The sequence below is a fragment of the Barbus barbus genome, assembly GCF_936440315.1.
Source record: "Barbus barbus genome assembly, chromosome: 10".
NCBI classification, from domain to species: Eukaryota; Metazoa; Chordata; class Actinopteri; order Cypriniformes; family Cyprinidae; genus Barbus; species Barbus barbus.
Window position 1 is genome coordinate 24,323,015 of NC_136738.1, and position 20,995 is coordinate 24,344,009.

The 20,995-nt window shown below is 34.9% G+C and overlaps 1 protein-coding gene and 1 pseudogene across 2 annotated transcripts; one reads left to right on the top strand and one right to left on the bottom strand.

Moving 5' to 3' along the window:
* Positions 1-1,248: 1,248 nt before the first annotated feature.
* Positions 1,249-12,260, top strand: slc15a2 (solute carrier family 15 member 2). The gene is made up of 23 exons (XM_079427371.1): positions 1,249-1,698; positions 2,160-2,206; positions 2,589-2,676; positions 2,775-2,916; positions 3,116-3,208; positions 3,340-3,439; positions 3,853-3,943; positions 4,071-4,148; positions 4,659-4,741; positions 4,849-4,932; positions 5,028-5,117; positions 5,412-5,456; positions 5,854-5,889; positions 6,475-6,563; positions 6,891-6,972; positions 7,084-7,209; positions 8,640-8,807; positions 8,920-8,966; positions 9,146-9,253; positions 9,420-9,516; positions 10,079-10,222; positions 10,295-10,399; positions 10,482-12,260. Exons 1-23 carry the CDS (start codon positions 1,683-1,685, stop codon positions 10,686-10,688), a joined length of 2,166 nt encoding a protein of 721 aa, XP_079283497.1. The 5' UTR covers positions 1,249-1,682; the 3' UTR covers positions 10,689-12,260.
* A 15-nt stretch (positions 12,261-12,275) lies between these two features.
* LOC306876297 (HSPB1-associated protein 1 homolog) lies at positions 12,276-20,635 on the bottom strand (annotated as a pseudogene). The gene is made up of 7 exons (XR_013785848.1): positions 20,455-20,635; positions 19,518-19,702; positions 18,428-18,564; positions 16,515-16,705; positions 14,737-14,820; positions 14,519-14,629; positions 12,276-12,802 (listed from the first exon to the last, which is right to left on the bottom strand). The product of XR_013785848.1 is annotated as an HSPB1-associated protein 1 homolog (transcript).
* Between the last annotated feature and the right edge of the window lie 360 nt (positions 20,636-20,995).

Below are 20,995 nucleotides of genomic sequence, written 5' to 3' on the forward strand. Positions count from 1 at the left end.
CATTTTAGAAAGCTTGTAATACAAAAAATGTATGCAATTATCAATGTAATCAATCAAAGGTAAGTAAGGTCGGTGATAACTATTAGTTATTTTTTTTACCCTATTCACCCGCAGTGTCTCGTTTTTGCTGTTCTGGAATATATTTTTTTTATGGATCGTTTATTTATTTATTAGTGGTGCTTGCTTGCTGAGGCAAACTCCCAACCATGATCAACAGACACAAACATATTTGTTTTAGAAATAGTTACAGTGTGTGTTTCCTACAGAGGGCACACGCGTACATCTTTGAATGTGGTCATTGCACAGTTTGAAATGGACTTTTGGCTTTAAAAGGCATCTATTACAAGCCATTTGCATCTTGCCTCTCTCTTTCGCTCTCTCTTTCTCTCAGACACATTAAATCTCTATAGAAAATAACCAGAGGACCTTTAAACTTTACAACCTTCTTCATAGCAACCTGCTTTTCAAATATCTTTACAGTTATCTTTATATGGCTTTGATTGCTTTTATGATACTAAAAAAATAAATAAAAATGCATTTATGCATTAAATACATAATATATTTATATATTACTCTTTTTTGAGGTCATTTTGGAATTTTGGCTTATAGGCTTACAGCCTAAACAGAAAAAATTATTGCAATTTTAAACCATTTTTTTCTGTTTAATTTTAAACATATGTGACCCTGGACCACAAAACCAGTTTTGAGTGTCAATTTTTCTAAATTGAGATTTATACATCATATTACAGATACAACTATTTAAAAAATCTGGAATCTGAGGGTGCAAAAAAATCCAAATATTGAGAAAATTGCCTTTAAAGTTGTCCAAACGAGGTTCTTAGCAATGCATATTACTAATCAAAAATGAAGTTTTGATATATTTGCGGTAAGAAATGTACACAATATCTTCATGGAACATGATCTCTAATATCCTAATGATTTTTTGGCATAAAAGTAAAATCTATAATTTTGACCCATACAATGTATTTTTGGCTATTGCTACAAATATACCAGTTTAATGCATCCTTGCTGAATAATAAATAAAAAAATGCAAAAAAATGTTACTCTATTTTTTTATATAGCCTACTTAATATTTATAATTTTCCCACTTATATTTACTCAAAATTACTTTAATATAACTCTCACTTACTAACTATGATTCGTTATTTATTTGGAGAACATTTATAACTAAAGAACAATTCAAAAAGTTCTTGTTCACTGTGTCTGACTGACCGCTAGTAGTCCTTTAGATGCTGAAATGGCTCCGCCTGTTACAGAAAGAAGTGGGAGCTGCACTGAAGAGGGCACAAGGGCACATGTACAGTACCACAGCCTAAAATAAAACTCGAGGAAAGACACTGTATTGTAACAATGCTTAGTTCGTTAAATTTGCAGCGTTCGTTTATAGGCCTATATTAAGGTTTAGGAGTGTGTAGCTCCCGCATTATAAACCACATAATCTGATGCATGTGTTGGGTCTCGTGTGGATCATCGACCCGCCCGGTTCGGAGTTAGGGATTCTTTGTCATAAAGTAGAACATTAACCCACGAAGGTTAAACAGCTTTAACAGCAGCGCGAGGCGGATGGGTTTTCACTCTCTGTGGAGGGACGGACTTGGACTCGTGCTCAGGAATCCACTAGACGTTTAGTGTCCAAATACACACTTGGATTCATTGAAGAAATGGGGGGAAAGAAGGGTAACGTGGACTGTTTTTAAATTCGAACGCTTTCAGATGCTTTTAATAAATGTCTTCGATGTGACAGTTTAAAAAATTGCTGCGAGAAGTCCTTGGTTTTTGTTATTTAGTTTATTTATTTATTTTTGCAAATTGGCGTGGTTGAACATTTTTGCAACTTTTAGAGTTAAAAGTAGTTGTACAGTTTAATATTTCCTTATAAACCAACTTTGCGACATGCATATATCACGTATTTGCGAAGGCCAATGCGAAAATAAGATGCACCTTCAAATAATCGATGACGGGAATGTTGAATGCAACAGTGGCGCCCGTGGGAAACACAATGTTGAGTTACTAGTACAGACTTGCAAGCAGTGGAAATGTGCGTGACTTATGTGGCTTTATCAAATGCATTCAAGTGCACTGCAGGATCTGGATCACACTTATACTACCTGATGTTTGCCTTATCTTTTCTGCTCTAGACAAAGATGTTGATGCAGAGGACCATGGAAAAGTACAGCGCTCATCGGTGAGAGTTATTTCACTTTTTTTTTTTTTTTTTTTTGTTACTGATTGGGAAATGTCATTTTAGTTAACAACTCAACAAAACTTGCCTCTCATAGTGGAAATACTGGTATCTGATGGTATCTGAGCAGGGTACAGTATTGTGAAATATTCCAAATGTTAGATGACATAAAACAAAGGAATTCAATATGGGGGAATTTTTGTCAAGTTCTGTCATTTTTGCCTTGATCCCTGGTTAATTTTTCACCCCTGCTATCATTTTATTCTGATAAATGAAATAAAAGATTTAATTTATGGTTCGGATATTGTTAACTATCTTTTATTTTATTTCAGTGTAAATGTGACAAGCCTGTTTGTTATCAAATGCTTCTTTGTTTTGCTCTCAGAAATTATGTGGCACTAACTACCCAGTTAGCATTGCCTTCATTGTGGTCAATGAGTTCTGTGAAAGATTCTCTTACTATGGAATGAAAGGTAATTCAATTGAAAAATGTTGCACATTTAAAGACAATTTGATATCTGATATCACTTTTCTAATGATGTATTAATTATTATGCATCTTATTTATAAAGCGGTGCTCACGCTTTACTTCATCCACTACCTACACTGGGACAAGAATCTGTCTACAGCTGTGTACCATGCTTTCTCAAGCCTGTGTTACTTCACTCCGCTTCTGGGGGCCGTGATAGCCGACTCATGGTTGGGGAAGTTCAAGTAAGTCAGACTGTGTTGAGAAACATCCTAACTTAGAGTCTTATCCTATCTGCTTCGTAATGCTTATTGTATTGTAATTGTATATAAGATTTCAAAAAGTTCTCTTTCTTAAGAATTAGGATAAGTTTCTGAAATACAGCCTGTAGTATTGCACTTAATACTCAATAGATGAATTATAGGATTTTTTCTCTGTTCACAGAACCATCATATATCTGTCTATAGTCTATGTGATTGGTCATGTGGTGAAGTCTGTCGGTGCCATTCCTGATGTGGGGGACAGCACTCTTCATGTGTAAGTTTCTTCTGATGCAGGGTGTAGCATGCTACTGTGAGGCCATACAGTAAATCTGTTTCAAGTGAAGTAAATATTTATTTTATGGAAGAGGAAGGAAGGACAAATACCATTTTGTTCTTTCCTTGTAGAGTTTTGTCAATGCTTGGTCTGGTCCTCATAGCTTTTGGGACAGGAGGGATCAAACCATGTGTTGCAGCATTTGGTGGTGACCAGTTTGATGAAGAGCATGTAAGTCAGAATTATTTCAGTTACTGTGGCCCCGTTTATGCCTATAATTCCATAAATTTTAACATTTGCTGATTTAATATAAAAAAAAAAAAAACATTTTAATAAACCACAGTAAAGTGTGAGTTTGAGCCAAAGTGTTGTACAGTAAAATTACAGGGGGGGAAATTACATAACCTAATATAAAATAACAAATAATACACTAGTTCACATTCAGAAATATTTAATGTTTTTTTATATTATAATTACAATATTTAAAAATCTAAAAGTGTGATTTTGTTTTTTAGGAGTATAAGTGTTTTAGGAATACTGTCATTTTGTTTTTTTATATCTAATTGACATGGGCTAAAAGATACACCTTTTGATTTGATTGTGTCTTTAATATATCTAACTTATTTTAACCCGTTTGTATTCAGACAGAAGAGAGGAGAAAATTCTTCTCCATCTTTTACATGTCAATCAATGCTGGAAGTGTCCTATCCACCATTGTCACACCAATACTAAGAGGTCAGTCTTAAGATAAGCTTCACTGATAAGGCTACAATTATTCTTTTAAAGAAGTATATGGCAGTCATAAAGATTATCATGCCAATTAGAGAAACCTTAGTTCATCATTACACTCAAAACTCCACAGGTGATGTGAAGTGCTTTGGAGGAGATTGCTACGCCCTGGCCTTTGGCGTTCCTGCAGTTTTAATGGTCATTGCCTTAGGTGAGGGTCCTCTCAATTTTTGAGTTTGGGGTGGAAGAATGGAAGGAATTTGGGAAAAATTGGTAATCCCAGTGTATTGTATTTGTGAAACGAACACTTCACAGTAGGCATGTATATTTAACTATGGGCCATTTATTCAGAACTCCCAGTATGTTATGATAGCACATTAGCAAACCCCATTCACTGTGCCATGAATCCTTTATAGAAAGAGAAGGGATTTGTCTGGAAACTGTATGGGCCATATACACATACAGTGGATATTTATATATAAAATTTATTTTAGTGTGGCTGAAGTGCCAAAGACATTTTGGGGCCTCTGTATGTTGGTTCTTGCTTTAGAAAATATAATTTTTGCCAATGCATTACGGCTTATATGCCTGTATGAACTAATATTGGATTATTACTGCACTCTAGAGAAAAGCATGCTATTTCTAGGTCACTGCTAGAGTCCCTTTATCTACCTCATTTAACTCATTAGGCATGTAATTAACTTTGCATCTATTGACATAGTGGTATTTATCGCTGGAAGTGGGCTATATAAGAAAGGTCCTCCGGAAGGAAATGTCCTGGTGCGTGTCTGCAAATGTATTGGGGTAAGTAAATGTTGTCAACAGCTCAACAGCTTTCTTTAATGTGTTGCTGAAGGATCTGTAGCATTAAAAAAAAGGCTAACGGTCATCTTTTACTTTGTTTTTACCAGTTTGCTATACGCAATCGATGGACGAATTCCAAAAAGAACCCAAAAAGGAGTCATTGGCTGGATTGGGCAGAAGAGAAGTACCCGGTATGTTTCAGTTGCTTTACAAGCCAAATCTAGTAAACTGAAATCATGTGTCGCTCCATCTATCGAATTATGTCACAATTTTGATGTTTTTACAGAAGCGGCTCATTCAGGAAATTAAAATGGTGTTCAGGGTGCTGGTTCTCTATATTCCATTGCCCATGTTTTGGGCTCTCTTTGACCAGCAGGTAAAAGGTTATATTCGGTTGATATCCTTTGTATTTTCTAGCGCTCAAATTGTATTCACAGTATTTCATTTAAAGGGACAGTACACAAATTAAAATTCTGTTATTTAAGGAATAAGGAAAGCCTTGTGTTCTTTGTGAATTCCTTGAATATTAAAAAAATGTCTGCTGGACATGATGTAAGAAACCAGTGGAAATTGCTCCTCTGATCACAGCACTTTATAAGGATCAGAGAATAATCAAATGAGAATTGTAATAATAAGTTAATTAAGAATAGCTCTCTTTGTTCTATGCCAGGGTTCACGTTGGACTCTGCAAGCCACTCGAATGAACATGGATTTTGTAAGTCCTTTCTTGTATGACCTCCAATATAAAGACATTGATACTTTATTGGAATCAGATTATCACTCCCCATTTCGTAATATTATTTTCTTATTCTAAGTAATTGAGCAATATGGCAAGTAAGATAACATGATGCCCTTGATGTGATCTGATGATATTTTCTTTGATAACAATATACAGGCTTTGACATCGTCACTATAGAATCCAAAGGTTATAAATGTCTAACATTTTATTGTAGTTCTTGTTGTAGAAATTCAAATGCACATTTTTATTTTTGCTTTTAGCCTATGCATATCAGTTTTGAAGAAGACCGTAATATAATTTACTCCTGAATGATAACAAAATGGTCACATTTCCTCTTCAAAATCAGAATAATGGGGTCCTAATTTTTTTACAGGGTGGAGGCTTCATATTAAAGCCTGATCAAATGCAGGTGAGACAAACAAACAGAAAGATCATCATATAGATGCATACATATTAGATTGCATGATTTGGATTTTTAATTATATTATTTTTGCTTAAAGACTGGCATAAAGAGTACATTTATTTTAATGAAATCAAACAATACATAACACTTTTTTTTCATCTTTTAATGTTTTTCATAAAACAAAGTTTAACTTTGATACTTTCATATTTTATACAATTTTCATATTTTAAAAAATCCCAGATTTTCAGTTTGGTCTCAGACTTTTGGACCCTACTGAACACTTAGCTTTGTATATACAAAATAAATCATTACATTTATTATTGATTATAGTAACTGAAATGTTAAACATGTTCATTTGACAAAAACGAAGCTCTAAATTCTTCTAAAGAGCTTTTATTGAAGCTCTAAATTCTAAACATTTACTGCTTCCTGCTCTGTTGTACCGTCGTATAAAAATTACCAGTCAGTTTATGACAGGTTGTAAAAACCTAAGCAACAAAATGTTATTGTTATCACCTTTATAATCAATGTCTTCTCTGCAGGTTATGGTAATAGTGTCATTTAGTGGGTGTGTGTTTCTGTGTTGTTAAGATGCTGAATGCTTTGCTGATTCTGGTGTTTATTCCGATCTTCGACATGGGCATATACCCGCTGATAGGGCTGTGTCGGATCAAACTCACGTGAGTGCTGTATAAATGCACAATCATATAAAAAAGACATATTTCAATACCTATCTATCTACCAATACCAGTCTACATATATACACACACTAAGTACCTTCTTAAAGGGATGTTTCTTGATTCAACATTTGTGAGATTGTACACACAATAATAAATAATAAAATAAATAAACAATTCACAAAATTTTGTTTACAGTGATGCATTTTTGATTGAAATCAAATGTTATAGTATAACCTACCATAAGATATAAACATTATTTGTGTTAACATGACACTTACTGACCTTGTCTGTGTTAAGTTCTATCCAATTTTTCTTGTTTATTTTCAGTCCATTAAGAAAAATGGCTGCAGGCATGATTCTTGCTGCACTTGCATTCTGTGCTGCAACTGTCGTAGAAATCAACGTCATTGTATGTACAATTTCAAATATTAGATCTAAAGAGCTTCTGTGGAACCTCTAAACACAGTCAATTAAAGCTTGTAAACACTAACTGAAAGTTACATTTCATCTCTCTGGCCAGAAAACTGTTGTGGAGCCACCTCCTGCCAAAGAAAGCCTTGTTCAGGTTTACAATCTTATGGACTCTGAGGTCACCGTGCAGTTTCCAGGACACACTGTCCTCTCAGATCCACTTAAATCACATGAGGTAACGTCACTACAGACAAACACTGATTGCATTTTATGATGTCTGTACTTAGCATGCTTATAATGTCTTTTCTGTGTATATTACCATAATACACTACTATTTAAAAAGTTTGGTTAAACCAGTACTTATAGTCATCAAGGATGCTTTAAATTTATTAAAAGTGACGGAAAAGTGTAAATGATTAATCGCGTCCAAAGTTTTTTTACACAATATGAGTGTGTTCTGTGTATATTTATTATGTAAATATAAATACAAAAACATCCATGTATATATTCAAGAAAAACTTTGTTTATTTATTAAATATATTTATATATAATATAATAATATAAATATGTAAATGTAAATATTTTCAAAATATATACTGAATGTTTGTGTATTTATATATGCATAATAAATAAACACAGTAGACATACAAATATTATGTAAACAAAAACTTTTATTTTGGATGCAATTAATCGCGATTAATCGTTTGACAGCACTAATTTTTACATTTTAAAACAAAAACAGTTCTGGACTTTCATAAAAATAAGTATCACTGTTTTATAAAGTATACACTTTATTCAGAAACTTTAAAAATCTTACAAACCTCAAACTTTTAAAGGTGCCATAGAATGAAAAACTGTCTTTACCTTGGCATAGTTAAATAATTACAGTTCTGTACATAGAAATGACATACAGTGAGCCTCAAACACCATAGTTTCCTCCTCCTTATGTAAATCAATCTTGATTAAAAAAGACCACTGAAAAACAGGCGAATCAGAACAGAACACCGACTGTTACGCAAGAGTCGGGATCACTACGCCCCCAATATTTGCATAAACCCACCTTCTAGGCCAGCCGCCAGCTGAACCATCAGAAGTTCTGCAGGTATTGTGAAGAAACAAGCGAGGACAACAGCGAAAATGGCAGACCATGGAATTAAATGTTATGTTCCAGGCTGTGCAGGGGATGTGAAGCGCAGGGATGGGTTGGTGTCTTTATTCAGAAATGCACGGAAAGCAAATAACGTGTTCTAGTAAAATAACGCGAGCTACTAAAGGGACATGGTTAGCTCCTTTGCTAGCTGTAGCCTGTTACAGTACATACAATTTCACTTACCACATAAACAGAGTAAGGAGAGATGAGGATGATGGTGAATGATTTACAGATCCTGAGCACCACTGACAAGCATCTGATCCTGTAAAATGTGTGGCAAGTGCTGCTGCTCCATAATATAAACATAGTTCATGCAATCGCCTTTCTTGAAAACTTATAGTATAATGCGATCCACAGATCGTTCAAAAGCGGTTTCAGTGCCTCGTATTTTAATAACAGCTCCCTGATGCCCGCGTTTTATATACAGTATACTTACCCAACGATATAACTGCGAGAGAATGTATTTACATATATAGAGAGAGAGAGCCATGATTGAAGACATTCTTGTCATGCAGGATCCTTCGGGATACACAAGTCTCCCACTTACTGGTGAATCCCAGCTCTTCACAGTTACTGTCACTCACAAAGGGGCCGAATACCAGTGCGGACTCACATTCACTGAACGGACTGCCTACAGTCTCTTCCTGCACACTGCACAACCTGGTGACACTGTATGCAAACTGGTGAGTGTCTGGTTGTGAAATTTATTTCAGATTTCATCAGCAAAGATTGTACCAGCATATACATTAAAATACTTTATTTGAATAATTTGTATCATTATTGAACTAAATACAGGAGAAAGATCACATCACCAAATCTGAAACCGGGGCTGCGTATCTAAGGTAAATTAATCCTAGCAGATCACTGTTTTATATTGTTTCAAGTTACTGTTTAACAGCTTTGTTAAACTTTAGTGTTTGCCACAATTATCCTACCTTCAAGCTAACCATTGACAAAACAACTGGCATTATCTGAAATCATTTTCAGTGCTCTGTTGTCTTAGAATATTTGACTTTTGCAGGTTTATCAACACTCACACAGAGAATATCAACATAACTGTTGGCACTGATGAATTGTATGCGGCTGCTAATCATGGGATTTCTCAAAATATTAGTGTACCTAGGGGAGAGTGAGTATTTTAAGTCTACATCTATTTTGTTATCCATATAGTTTCAAGTTACCCCACCAACCCCACCACCCCACGTTGCCCTGTACCTTACATGTGCAATGACAATAAAGTTGAATCTAATCTAATCTAATCTAAACTGACCACAGTTCATTTACTCTCTTTTCAGATACAATGGAGTTGTTTGCAAAACAAACTCTGACCAATATCACATCGACCTGGGACTTCTTGATTTTGGTGCCATCTATACCGTCATACTCTCAAAGGTGGGGGATAGAGTTCAGTTTCTAGTTAATGTTTTTCTGTAAGTTTTACTTTACTGCAAAGTTTAAGGTATAGGTTACTGTGTACTTTATAAGGGCTGAAGTCAGGAAGAATTTGACTGAAGTTTTTATAGGCTATTTTTGCTGATTTATGAGATTTTCACCTACAAAATATTTTCTTCATGTAACATTCAGTTTTGCAGCTTCAAGTTATTTAAATGTTTTTGTGCCACATGCATCACCAAATAGACAATAATGACTGTTTAAGCACCTTTCCTGAACGATACCCCCTCTGCTCACTTGTTTACAACCAGTTTTTATTTTAATGAAATTAATTTAGGACGATTTTTAAAAATAATTTAATGCTTTTATTCATAAAGGATGCATTAAATTGATCAAAAGTGACAGTAAATACTTTATACTAAATAAATAAATACATGTTGTTATTTTGATCTAATCTATTCATCTTGAAAAAATGTCACTGTTCTTCACCGTACCTGTGCTAATAATGTTTAAAAAATGCATTGCCTTTATGGATCAACATGCATATGGTTAATTTCCACAGGAAAGTAATGGTCTAACATTCAAAAAGATGGAGGATATCCAAGCCAACAATATTCACATCGCTTGGCAGGTTCCACAGTATGTCTTCATCACTGCGGGAGAAGTCATGTTCTCCATCACCGGTTTGGAGTTCTCCTACTCACAGGTAAGTCCATCAAATGTCTTGTACTTTAAGCTCGTGTCCATAAATTTCTCATTCTTATGCTTTTGTGTATAGGCACCGGCAAGCATGAAGTCTGTTCTCCAGGCTGGATGGCTTATGACTGTGGCATTTGGAAATGTCATTGTGCTGATTGTGGCAGAGGGGGCCGGGATGGAACAGGTAGGCAGCGGGCTTTCTTATAAACACCTTTATGGTTTTAATGAATAAATTCTGTACTGACAAACTGCTTTTGAATCTACAGTGGACAGAGTTCATCCTTTTTGCTGGCCTTTTGCTGGCTGTCAGCATTATCTTCTCCATCATGGCCTATTTCTATACTTATGTGGATCCAGACCAGCTGGACAAGATTTTCGGAGAGGACACAGACAATGAGAAAGTGGAAAGATCTGATAATAAGAAAAATGAGGATGTTTCCTTGACTGACATGGCGAAGCAAACCAAGATGTAGCAAAATGACTGAGCTTTGTTATGAACAATTCAAATCCATTAATTGCCAATAAGCTAATTAACTTCTTTCACATCAGACTGTTTTAGCTGTTAACACAGATTATTTTGTTCCAGAGCCTTTATGTGGCATTATGCTGATTTAAGCTGAATTAAGAGAAATTTACTACACTGAAAGAATTATTGTTATGCTATTACTTTACATGGTACCATACAAAAAGAAATCGGATTCTTTTTTTGGAGTTACACAATGCAATGCAGAATATGATGAACAATACCTTTCAAAAGTTTGAGATCTGTGATATTTTTGTTTTTGAAGTCTCTAATACTCAACTAAGGCTGTATTTATTTGATCAAAAATACAGGATAAACTGTGAAATATTACGATTTAAATAACTTTTTTCTATTTTAATATATAATTTATTATGCCTGCCATGGCCAAGCTGAAGATTTAGCAGCAATTACTCCAGTCTTCAGTGTCACATGATCCTTCAAAAATCATGCCAATATACTAGTTTGGTGCTCTAGAAACATTTCTTATTATCAATGCTGAAAGCAATTGCTCAATATTTCTGTGGAAACACATTTTTCGGGATTCTTTGGTAGATAGAAAGCTCAAAAGAACAGTGCTTATTAGAAACTTTTTTTTCTTTGTAAAATGTACAAGGAAAAGAACATTTAATCAGATTTTGCTGAATAAAAGTATGAATTTCTTTAAAAATCAAGTGTAGTTGTAAGTTGAAAAAGTCTTACTGATCCCAAAATGTTAGTGAATAAACTTCAATAATATCAGTGTCTAATGCCATTTGCACATTTCAGCTCACATTTGTATATAATGTTTGTCATTCTTGCACTTTTCCCATTAAATTAGTCTCTAAATAAGTTATTAACACAGGAACCCTTGTAATTCCATGTACTAATTTGAACAGGATTGGGAACTCTGTTGTTACGTGTATGTGCGAGTCATGTGATATAATTATAATATTATGCATACAATTACACTAGATAGGGTTTAAGCATGATGATCCACCAACTGCTATTTTACCCAGAAATATGGAATCAAAAAAATCAATAATTATGATGGAAAAACAAGATACATTTTGCCTTTAAAGTATTTGATGAATTAAGGAAATGCATTGTTTAAATTATAAACTAGTCAGACATTCCCCTCCAACAGGATTAGATTTCTACTTCCGATTTGGCTGAAAAATCATTTTCATTCGCCATGTACTTTTTACAGAAGTTGTGTGAGAAAAACAGAGATTGTTCAATTCAAATGGGATTACAATCACTAGCAAGTTAATTTTTATGAAACATAAATTTACCCAACCTCATTAGGGAATAACTGTCTGTCTGAATAGGGCCTTTGTTATAATGACCATTCAGGTGGTGCATACAAAATACATGCAAATGTAATACATGCAAAATGTGACCGTATCTAGTCTTTGTTTTACATAGATTATTTTGGGTATGGAAAACAAATGAGTATTAAACATTGTTGACTACTAATGTGTACAAAAGGAGTGATGGATTCAAAAAATAATTAGCATAGGATCTTTTATTTATAAAAATACTGTTCATCTAATACAAATTAAGAGTGAAGTTCTCTTTGTCGACACATGATTAGCCTTGTAACTAGAGTGATGACATCAGGGTGTACCAGGAACTGGAGCATGTCATTGGTGGATATGTGCAAACCAGCACCTCTTCCTGAGGTTCCTGGACTTTCTGCATCCTGATGTTCATGCTGATCTGATCTTTGATGAAGTTCATTGTCACATTGTTCATTGTCAAAGTTCATTAACACTCATCTTCATCCTGGGATGTTCTTTGGCACCGTGATGTCTCATTGTACCTGTACCAAGATGTGTCCTTTGGGCAGGTGCATTTGGGTTTGTGAGCCAAATGAACAGGAATGAGATGAGGTCCGAAGGGAACCACGAAGGAGAGAGACGCTGGAGTCTTTAACAGTCCGCTGGAGTCACGTTTACCCAGCTCTGCTCTGGGCTGGTCTGCAAGTGAGGCTGTGCCTTCAGTATCATCTCTCCTCTTGTCCATACAAGCCTTTACTGCTAGGTTCAAATACTGCATGTTTTCATCATGTGAAGAAACTCCATCCTAAGAAACAACAATCAAGATGATACACTGTACTGTACGGTTAAGCACTTTCACACAAACATTTCAATTCTGTTGGCATTCCAAACCCATTTCTACATGTTTCTCATACAAATAATCTCTCAGCATATGGCTTCAGAAGACCTGAAATGCACAAATCATATCACCGTTTGCAGAGATACTTCAAAATGTCTCCTTTTTGTCATGTAACAGCACATGGATTTAAAATGACATGGTGGTAAGCAAATATGACATCTTCATCCATTGCATAAATATTCCCATATGCTATTCATGTAAAAAACTAATTATAGATAACAAGCACATTATTTATTAGGAAACATGGCACTGAGTCACTCTGCACAACATATGAAGAGTTTATTTGCAAAATCAGATAACTTTTTTTTTATATTTTCAAAAATCATGTTTTTTATTATGTTATGTTTTTATTGAGTTAGTTAGCTGTATTTTTTAGTTATTTTTTTAACCTAGTCAAATAACCCAACTGCAGTTTGATTGCGATTAATTGGAATGCACAATGAAAAAAACATGATTTTTGAAAATTGTTAATTTATTTGTTACAATTGTTGCAGTTTTCGCAAATGAACTTCATATATTGTCCTAAAATTGTATTATTCTTCAGTATTAAATGCATGTATATACTAGTCTAAAGATAATATAATTTATCTGTCATCACTTGCAGTACTATACACTCCCCTGAGTACCAACATGAAAACCAGAGATCTGAGAGAAGCGGGAAAATCAATCAGAGTCATTGCACACACAGTGGTTTTCATGTTGGTTACACCCCTTAACTATAAATGCAGTTTGAACAGGCAAAACCCAAATCTGAAACTGATCGTAGACATTCAGTGCTAATTATTAATTGAATAATCATTGTGATAGGACACACCTGGGCAACAAAATACACCTGTCAGTCACATGTTCCAATACTTTTGCTCACATGAAAAATGGGTGGGTTCAAACAAAAGGTGATATCTTCTAAGTTGTGTGCCAGATCCAGATATAAATACCTGGAAATAAAAGCCGGCATGTAAATCTCGTCTGATATTCATCTTTTGATGTTAAACCCAAATGTTTTCAGTCTACAGCAAAAATAAAGGAATTGGCCTCACTGTCCCAATACTTTTGGAGGGGAGTGTGTATTCACTTTTTGTGAGTTCAGACCTGGAATATGTATACTTTTTAAAAATGGATTTGTCTATGCATAAACTACAAAAACCTTAAAAGTAAAACTCCCTAAATGAAATGGTTGCCAGTTCACCAGTACACTACCATTCGAAATTTGGGGTCTGTAAGATTTTTTTTATTATTTTGAAAGTCTCTTATGCTCACCAAGACTGCATTTATTCATTTATTTAAATAAAAAAAAAAAGAGTAATATTGTGAAATATTGTTACAATTTAAATATATTTTATTATTAGTTTAAAATGTTATAAAGTTATTCTGTAGAAGTTAGTTTAAAGTTATTCTGTAATAGCAAAGCTGATTCTCAGCAGACATTACTCTAGTCTTCAGTGTCACATGATCCTTCAGAAATCATTCTAATATGCTGATATGCTGCTCAAGAAACATTTCCTAGTGCTTACAATGTTTGTGGATACTGATATTTTCAGGATTCTTTCAGGAATAAAAAATGAACAGCATTTATTTAAAATAAAAATCTTTTGTATCAGTGTCTGCATGTGCTGGAGTGAATACCTCAGTAGGATTGAGCCAGTGGTCGTTGTTGTCTAAGCTGGGGGCCCTTTTCAGGGCACACACAATAGTCTTAGTGAGAGCTTCTCCTACTCTGGCCTCATCATCCATGTCCTGCGGCACGACGAGAAATACAGACTGGTGATTTCAGCATCTCATTTTGATGAAAAAGCAATGATATTTTATAAGAAATAATCCAGCAGAGACATAAAGTGTCTTACCATCTCAATCCAGGAGTTCACACTGACAGTCACCGGATCCACTGACTCCACATAGTGCCGCCAATGTCTGGGGACAAACAGAACCTGATGAAAGACAACAGCAGTCAGTCAAAACTCTGAAGATATTAACAGCACGTCAAACAATGACCTGTTGTGCGTACTTATATGAAATTAATGTACAGTAGGGGTGCACTGTAGTGACCGCTGTTGAAAATTAATTTTTGGTTTATCTGTGAAAAGTTAAATGATTAACTTGAATTTCAGATGCTCTTAGTACTTTGTTCCTCTTTTGTTTTGACAGCAGCACTCCAGCTGCATGAACTACAAAATCTATAAAACCCGATGATCGCATTCTGCAGAATGATCCAAAAATGTGCATATTGTAATAGTATGTACCACCAGGTGGCAGCTGTGCTCTGTATAACGTCACATCATTTGGGTCATAAAAAAAAAATCAATATCCTAGCAATATTTATGAAACTAGATGGGGTCAATCGATTTTCACATACAGTGGTTTTTAATCCAAGTAAAGTCTCTATAATAACAACAAAGGAGTAAACAAACGTAGCCAAATGTCAGAAAAATATCCATGGATGGAGACAATGCAGACAAAATTGCTCATGGAACAGATTGACATGGAAACATAATTTAAAGTGGGCACTCACTTAATGTATTACTTTATTCAAAGAATAAAATTAGAGCGGGTTTATTATTTAGAAAGTATTTATTAATAATCTGAGTTTTGATTTTTTTTTGCTTTGTTTTGTTTTTAAATCATTGTTAACATTTATTTAGCTTTAAATTATTTTTATTTCAGTTTTAGTCATTTTATTTTAGAATTCATTTTACTTTATTTCAGCTTTATGTCAATTAACAAAAACTATTTTATGTCATTTTAATTTTAGCTAAAAATAACAAAACTGGTTTCCTAAGACTGTAAAACGAGAGTCATATACACAACCGTCTTTCAGAATATTAGAAATCGGTAAATATGCTTGAGGCACTGAATGTAAATCACATCCTGAATGATTCAAAACACACGCATCAGAGGGTTATAACCATTTCCTTTTACCGCTAACATTCCAGAACTCAAGGTACATTGTAAATACAAAAGTTCTTCTGGTGATTTTTTCCCCTGTATTTGCAGTGAGAGGCAGTGAAGCAGTATTAGCTCTCTCAGAGAATGGAAGTTTGTGTCTCTCTTCTTCATTAGTATGCTGTGAAAAGTGTGAGTGCTCCTGGAGAGTACACTCGCTGTGTTGGACTGCCGCTAATTGCCTTGCCACCATCTCGCCTCTCAAAGAGCTTGATCAGAGAGGTTTCACACACGCTGCTGGAATCTGAAGGAGGGGGTTGTGCTACAAAATACACACAGCTTTATTCTGCTGCTGTCTGATTCATCTACGAGCCGCTAAAATTCACACGATTGTTGTGATACAGGATCCAAACACACTCAGGGAATGCTATATTGAATGTTTTGGAAGCGTACCATCATTGACTTCACTCTACAATAATTTATGGACAAATCTTGACTGATTTTGCATTTGTTATGATTCAAACAAGCCCTTCTTTATTTGCAAACAACTTGTGACTACACATTTGAAATGAGCTTTGTGGATAATTGTGATTTTAATGAAATAATTTAAGTTTGAGATATTTTGTTTTGTGTTTTTATCATTTTTAAGATATCATTCTAGGATGCACTGGATACACCGAATTAGTAGGTATGTCCGAAACTCTTGACAGGAAGTGTTTTAGAAAATGTCATATTGGCCTACCTGACCAGGCTGCAGAGTGACGGTGTGGACTCGAGCTCTTCTGAACGCTGGGAACTTGTTCCGGTCTGGCTGGATGACACCGACCTGGCTGGATGACACCGACCTGGCTGAACACGCTGGACTCCTCGTAAGGTATACATGTTGGGTAGAGGCAGTGTGTGTCATCGGGAGGAAAGAGATGCCATCGTTTTCTGGAGAAAGAATGACTATTGAAATACCATTGGATTTTGTGGCCAAATAAATATATCAGTCACAAATATGTGATTATGTTATAGGAACGTTTATCAGCGCCAAAGTTTTTGGATGGCTTGTAAAAAGCGTGAAATGGATTTATATTTTTCCCTGTCTGCTGCGCTAGCCAAACAACTGCCAGAACGTCAGTTTCTAGACGAATTAGCTTTAATTGAATTAGTAAAGAAAAATGTTGTGTGAAACATTTATAGCATGCAGGTTATGTATTTACTTAAGGTGCCAACCAAGCAACTGCCACTGATATGAATGGGAATGCTTATAGATTTCTCAAAGTATCATGGACCTCCTCACAGGAGATATTATACAATAACATTTCTGTGGCAGGCTATCTTGACACGAGAAATCCCAATAAGCAATTACAGAGACAAGACATGCTCCAGAGAGAGATAAGATGGAGGAGAGGGTTCTTCATTGTCAGGTTATGCTTCCCTCAATGGAGCAAATAACATATCTCAATAGCTGTTCACATCACCGCACTTTCCGTTTCTCGTTCGCTCTTTTGAATGCAGAGGAAAAATAGCTTTCTTTCAACAGCTCAGGATTGGATCAGGAACCCTAACATAAGACGAGATAGAGCTCTTGTCAATATTTGAAGGAATCACATGGTGTGGCTGTAAACCATGTTCATAGAATAAGCCAAATTGGCAGTTTTGCCTGGGGCTTATCTTGTTCAGGAGTCTATTGACTGTCGGTCATCAAAAACTAGTTTCATCTAGTCAAGAGTTCATACTGGTGCACAGAAATACAATAAAGTAGCAGTGTTATGGGTTCTTGTTTATTAAACGGTGACATTCACCTCCTAAAATTGATTTTCAGGGGCATTTATGAGGGCATATTGTTTCTAACATATGTCAAATACTTCAATTGAATCTACTACCTACTACATGACAGATTTCACTGAATCAGGCGTCTTGAGAAATCAACTGTCTCTGTGACAGGTCTAGGAACTCTAACATTCTCTAGCTGTCTTTTACACAACATGGATTGGTGAGATGTCTTCACTAAAATAAACTAAAACCATTAAAAACTGCTTTTGTTACTTAAAAAAGCTGCAATAAAAATATAACGTTATGTAAATAAATTTAAATGTTTTACGTGAAAATGGTACCTTTTTAAGTTAAAGTTATAAAATTGCTAAAACTAAAGGAAATAAAAATAAATGAAAGCTAAATAGAAATATAAAAAATGAATAAAATGACAAAGGCACATAATAAAAAGACTAAAGCTTTAACTAAAAATAAATGAAAACTAAAAACATAAAATAAAAACCAGTTGAAAGTATGGATAAATGCAATAACAAAATATAAATTTGACAAGAAAACCTTTAAAATCTTGCCTGTAAAAGTCATTTAAATAAATGACTAAGTAATCAAATTATTAAAACTAAAATGAAATAAAAAAGAAAGCTAAATAAAAATATCAAAAAACCTAAACTAAAATTAAACTGAAAACTCCATATCTAAAAATAAAAGCTAATTCAAAATATGAATAAATACAATAAAAATACATAAATGTTACTAAAGTAACACCGAAATGGAATAATGTTAGCAAACTGAATAATTGGAAATGGAATAACTGCTAATACCTCTGGCCTGTTTGTCCCTTTTGGTGGAGTTTTTGCCCCAAAACTTGTGTAAACCTTGTCTAAACCTGGTTCATACCTGCCTTGGATCTGGAAGACAAGATTGCAACCATAAGAGTCAAGGTGACAAGGAGTGTTAGCACCCTGTGTCCCAATCCAAAGTGTGCTGTCTCGTCCATCTCGGCCGGAAAAGCCAAAGTCCGACCACACCACATCCTGCAGTTATAATGTTTGTGGTTACAAATAACAGAAAATAATTTGATCGCCTACTGATGTCAATTCTTTTCAATACAACAAACAAGAACCACTCAGAGATGCTGCCCTTGAAGGTAGATAATGAAACCATTACCATGTCCAGGGGACTGTAAATGAGATGGTATGTAATCAAGCCATCAGCAATGTTCAAACTACCCTATTCATCATTTAAGAGAGGCCCTTGTCTGCTCTCGATGCCCTGGCTGGCAGGGAGAATATTGGCACCTCATAAGCATTTATTATGATTTACAAAAACTGAAAGCTAGACATTAGGTTATTGTTCCCTTGGTTGGGAAAAACAAAACAAAATAAATTTGCACAAAATATCACTAAATGTCCACAGAATGACAATGATGTGCCATAGGATATGTTTTACTGAAATAATAAAACAGCAAGAATTGATTAATTGCTCTTCATATCTGTTATTTCTGGTGCTGTGATAAATTTTCATGAGATGTTGTAACAACTGTAGGCTAATAAACAGTTTCAGAGTGCTCATAAAATAAAGGTAAGCATCCTCGGGAGACAAGGCAATAAATACTAATGAATATTCGACTGTGTTTATTGATCAAAGCTGATGTCATTGACGTGCCCCGTGTGCTGTAGAGCGCCACTTCATGAAAAATTGGTCGCCCTCAAGCATAACTGGCATGCGGAAAAAGGCAAATGGGTTAATGTGGTGCTTGATGAGGTCTGAGAGTATGATTGATGGTGGGAGAAAATAAAAAGAGTAGTGTCTTATCCATTTATTTTAGCAGTCATAAATACTCTAGAATGTGCAATGGCAAAATATAGAATTTAATAAAATACAGGAATATATATTAAAATACAACATACTGCTTAATAATAATAATAAATATTTGAAAAATAGAAATATTTCTTTAAAGTAATGGATGGGAATTGGCACGGTTTACCTGAAACATAGCAGGTTTATCCTGAAAAAGCTGGGCAAGGTACTTGTAATCTGCATAAGCCCAGAATTCTTTGCAGTGATAGTCAGAAAATGGCCCAACAAGTGATTCATCTTCATTGGCAGTCCAGGACAGAAACTCTTTAATGGTTGCTTCAATGTAGAAACACTCCGTTTCAAAAAGAGGTGCTGGTGCAAACAAAGCAAAAAGTAATTAATGAATAGATTATTTCAAGAGGGTTTATTCAAAATGGACACACTGGAAAAATCCTTGGATAATTTTAAATGATTTTCGGCAAATTAACTTTATTTTGTAACAGGCTACTTAAATATTGAAATGGCTTATTTTTCATTTTTACTAAATCACCATCTCAGTAGGCTTGATTTGAAGTCATAAAAACGAGTTTTTAATTATTACAGAAAATTGTTGTTTAAAATTTAGAAGCACAGTTTTGTCACAGTTCTGATACTGCTTGACATCTCATGTTCACATTTCACTTCAGTAAAATTTCTAACAGTTGCGATGGACTGTTAGATGTCTCCAGTGGTTTTCCATAGCTATTTGCCAGAAGTGCCAAGCCTCCACTGGTAGCAAAGGTTTCTGCAAGGCTTCACACTTGTGGCAATTATTTGTGTCAGACTGCTCCATTTGCTGCAAATGTATCACAAATTAACTTCAAAATAAAGTTAAATTACACATTGCGATAGAGGACATCTAATAACAGAAATAATTGTGTTTTCTGTTGACACTGTAGGGGAAAAGTTACTCAAACCATTCTAAGAAAATCTTCCACCATTCAGTACACCACCTTGAGAAAGTATTCACACCCATAACTACCTGTCAATTCAATTTAAAAATGAATGTCCTGGGCAAATGGAGTTCTTCTACTCTGATGATCTTGTTAATACCCAAGAGAGGCTGTGTGATGTTTGTGGCTTACCCAAATCCTCAGTCCTTTTCCCAATACGGAATCGAAGCCTCTTTGTAAGGCAAGTTGACAGATGCTCCACAGTCCAGTGTAATGCTGGCCAGTCTGTAGTCATGTTCAGGAACACAGCAGGTTTCTGTAGAAACTGGACAATTCTCCTCGCCTCTTCTGGGGTGAAGGGTTTTGAAGCCATTCTACATGAAAATAATGAGATAAGGATGATTAAGATGAGTGGATTTTGTCTTGTACAACACAAATCCTATCTTTCAGATAAACTGTAGGAGCTTCACTTTAAAGTACTCAGATAAACACACCACAATCCCTCAAGTGAATCACAAAGTCAAAACCATATCTAGGTCAAATCAGCTAATAAGTGACAACTATCAATAGAACTGGAAACTTCATATTAAAATGTTAAAACACATAGTCTGTGCATGTGCAGCCTCTACATAAACATAATATTACTGCAAATATTTACATTTTTGAATCTACACACATGCAAGCACACCTAAAATCCATTTTCCAGCTAGTAAACAAAACTCACGTGAGACTT

Excerpts from the sequence above, each read along its gene's own strand:
- slc15a2 (XM_079427371.1), top strand. Across the intron at positions 5,118-5,411 it reads GGGCTCTCTTTGACCAGCAG|GGTTCACGTTGGACTCTGCA; the intron begins GTAAAAGGTTAT and ends GTTCTATGCCAG. Across the intron at positions 5,890-6,474 it reads TAAAGCCTGATCAAATGCAG|ATGCTGAATGCTTTGCTGAT; the intron begins GTGAGACAAACA and ends TGTGTTGTTAAG.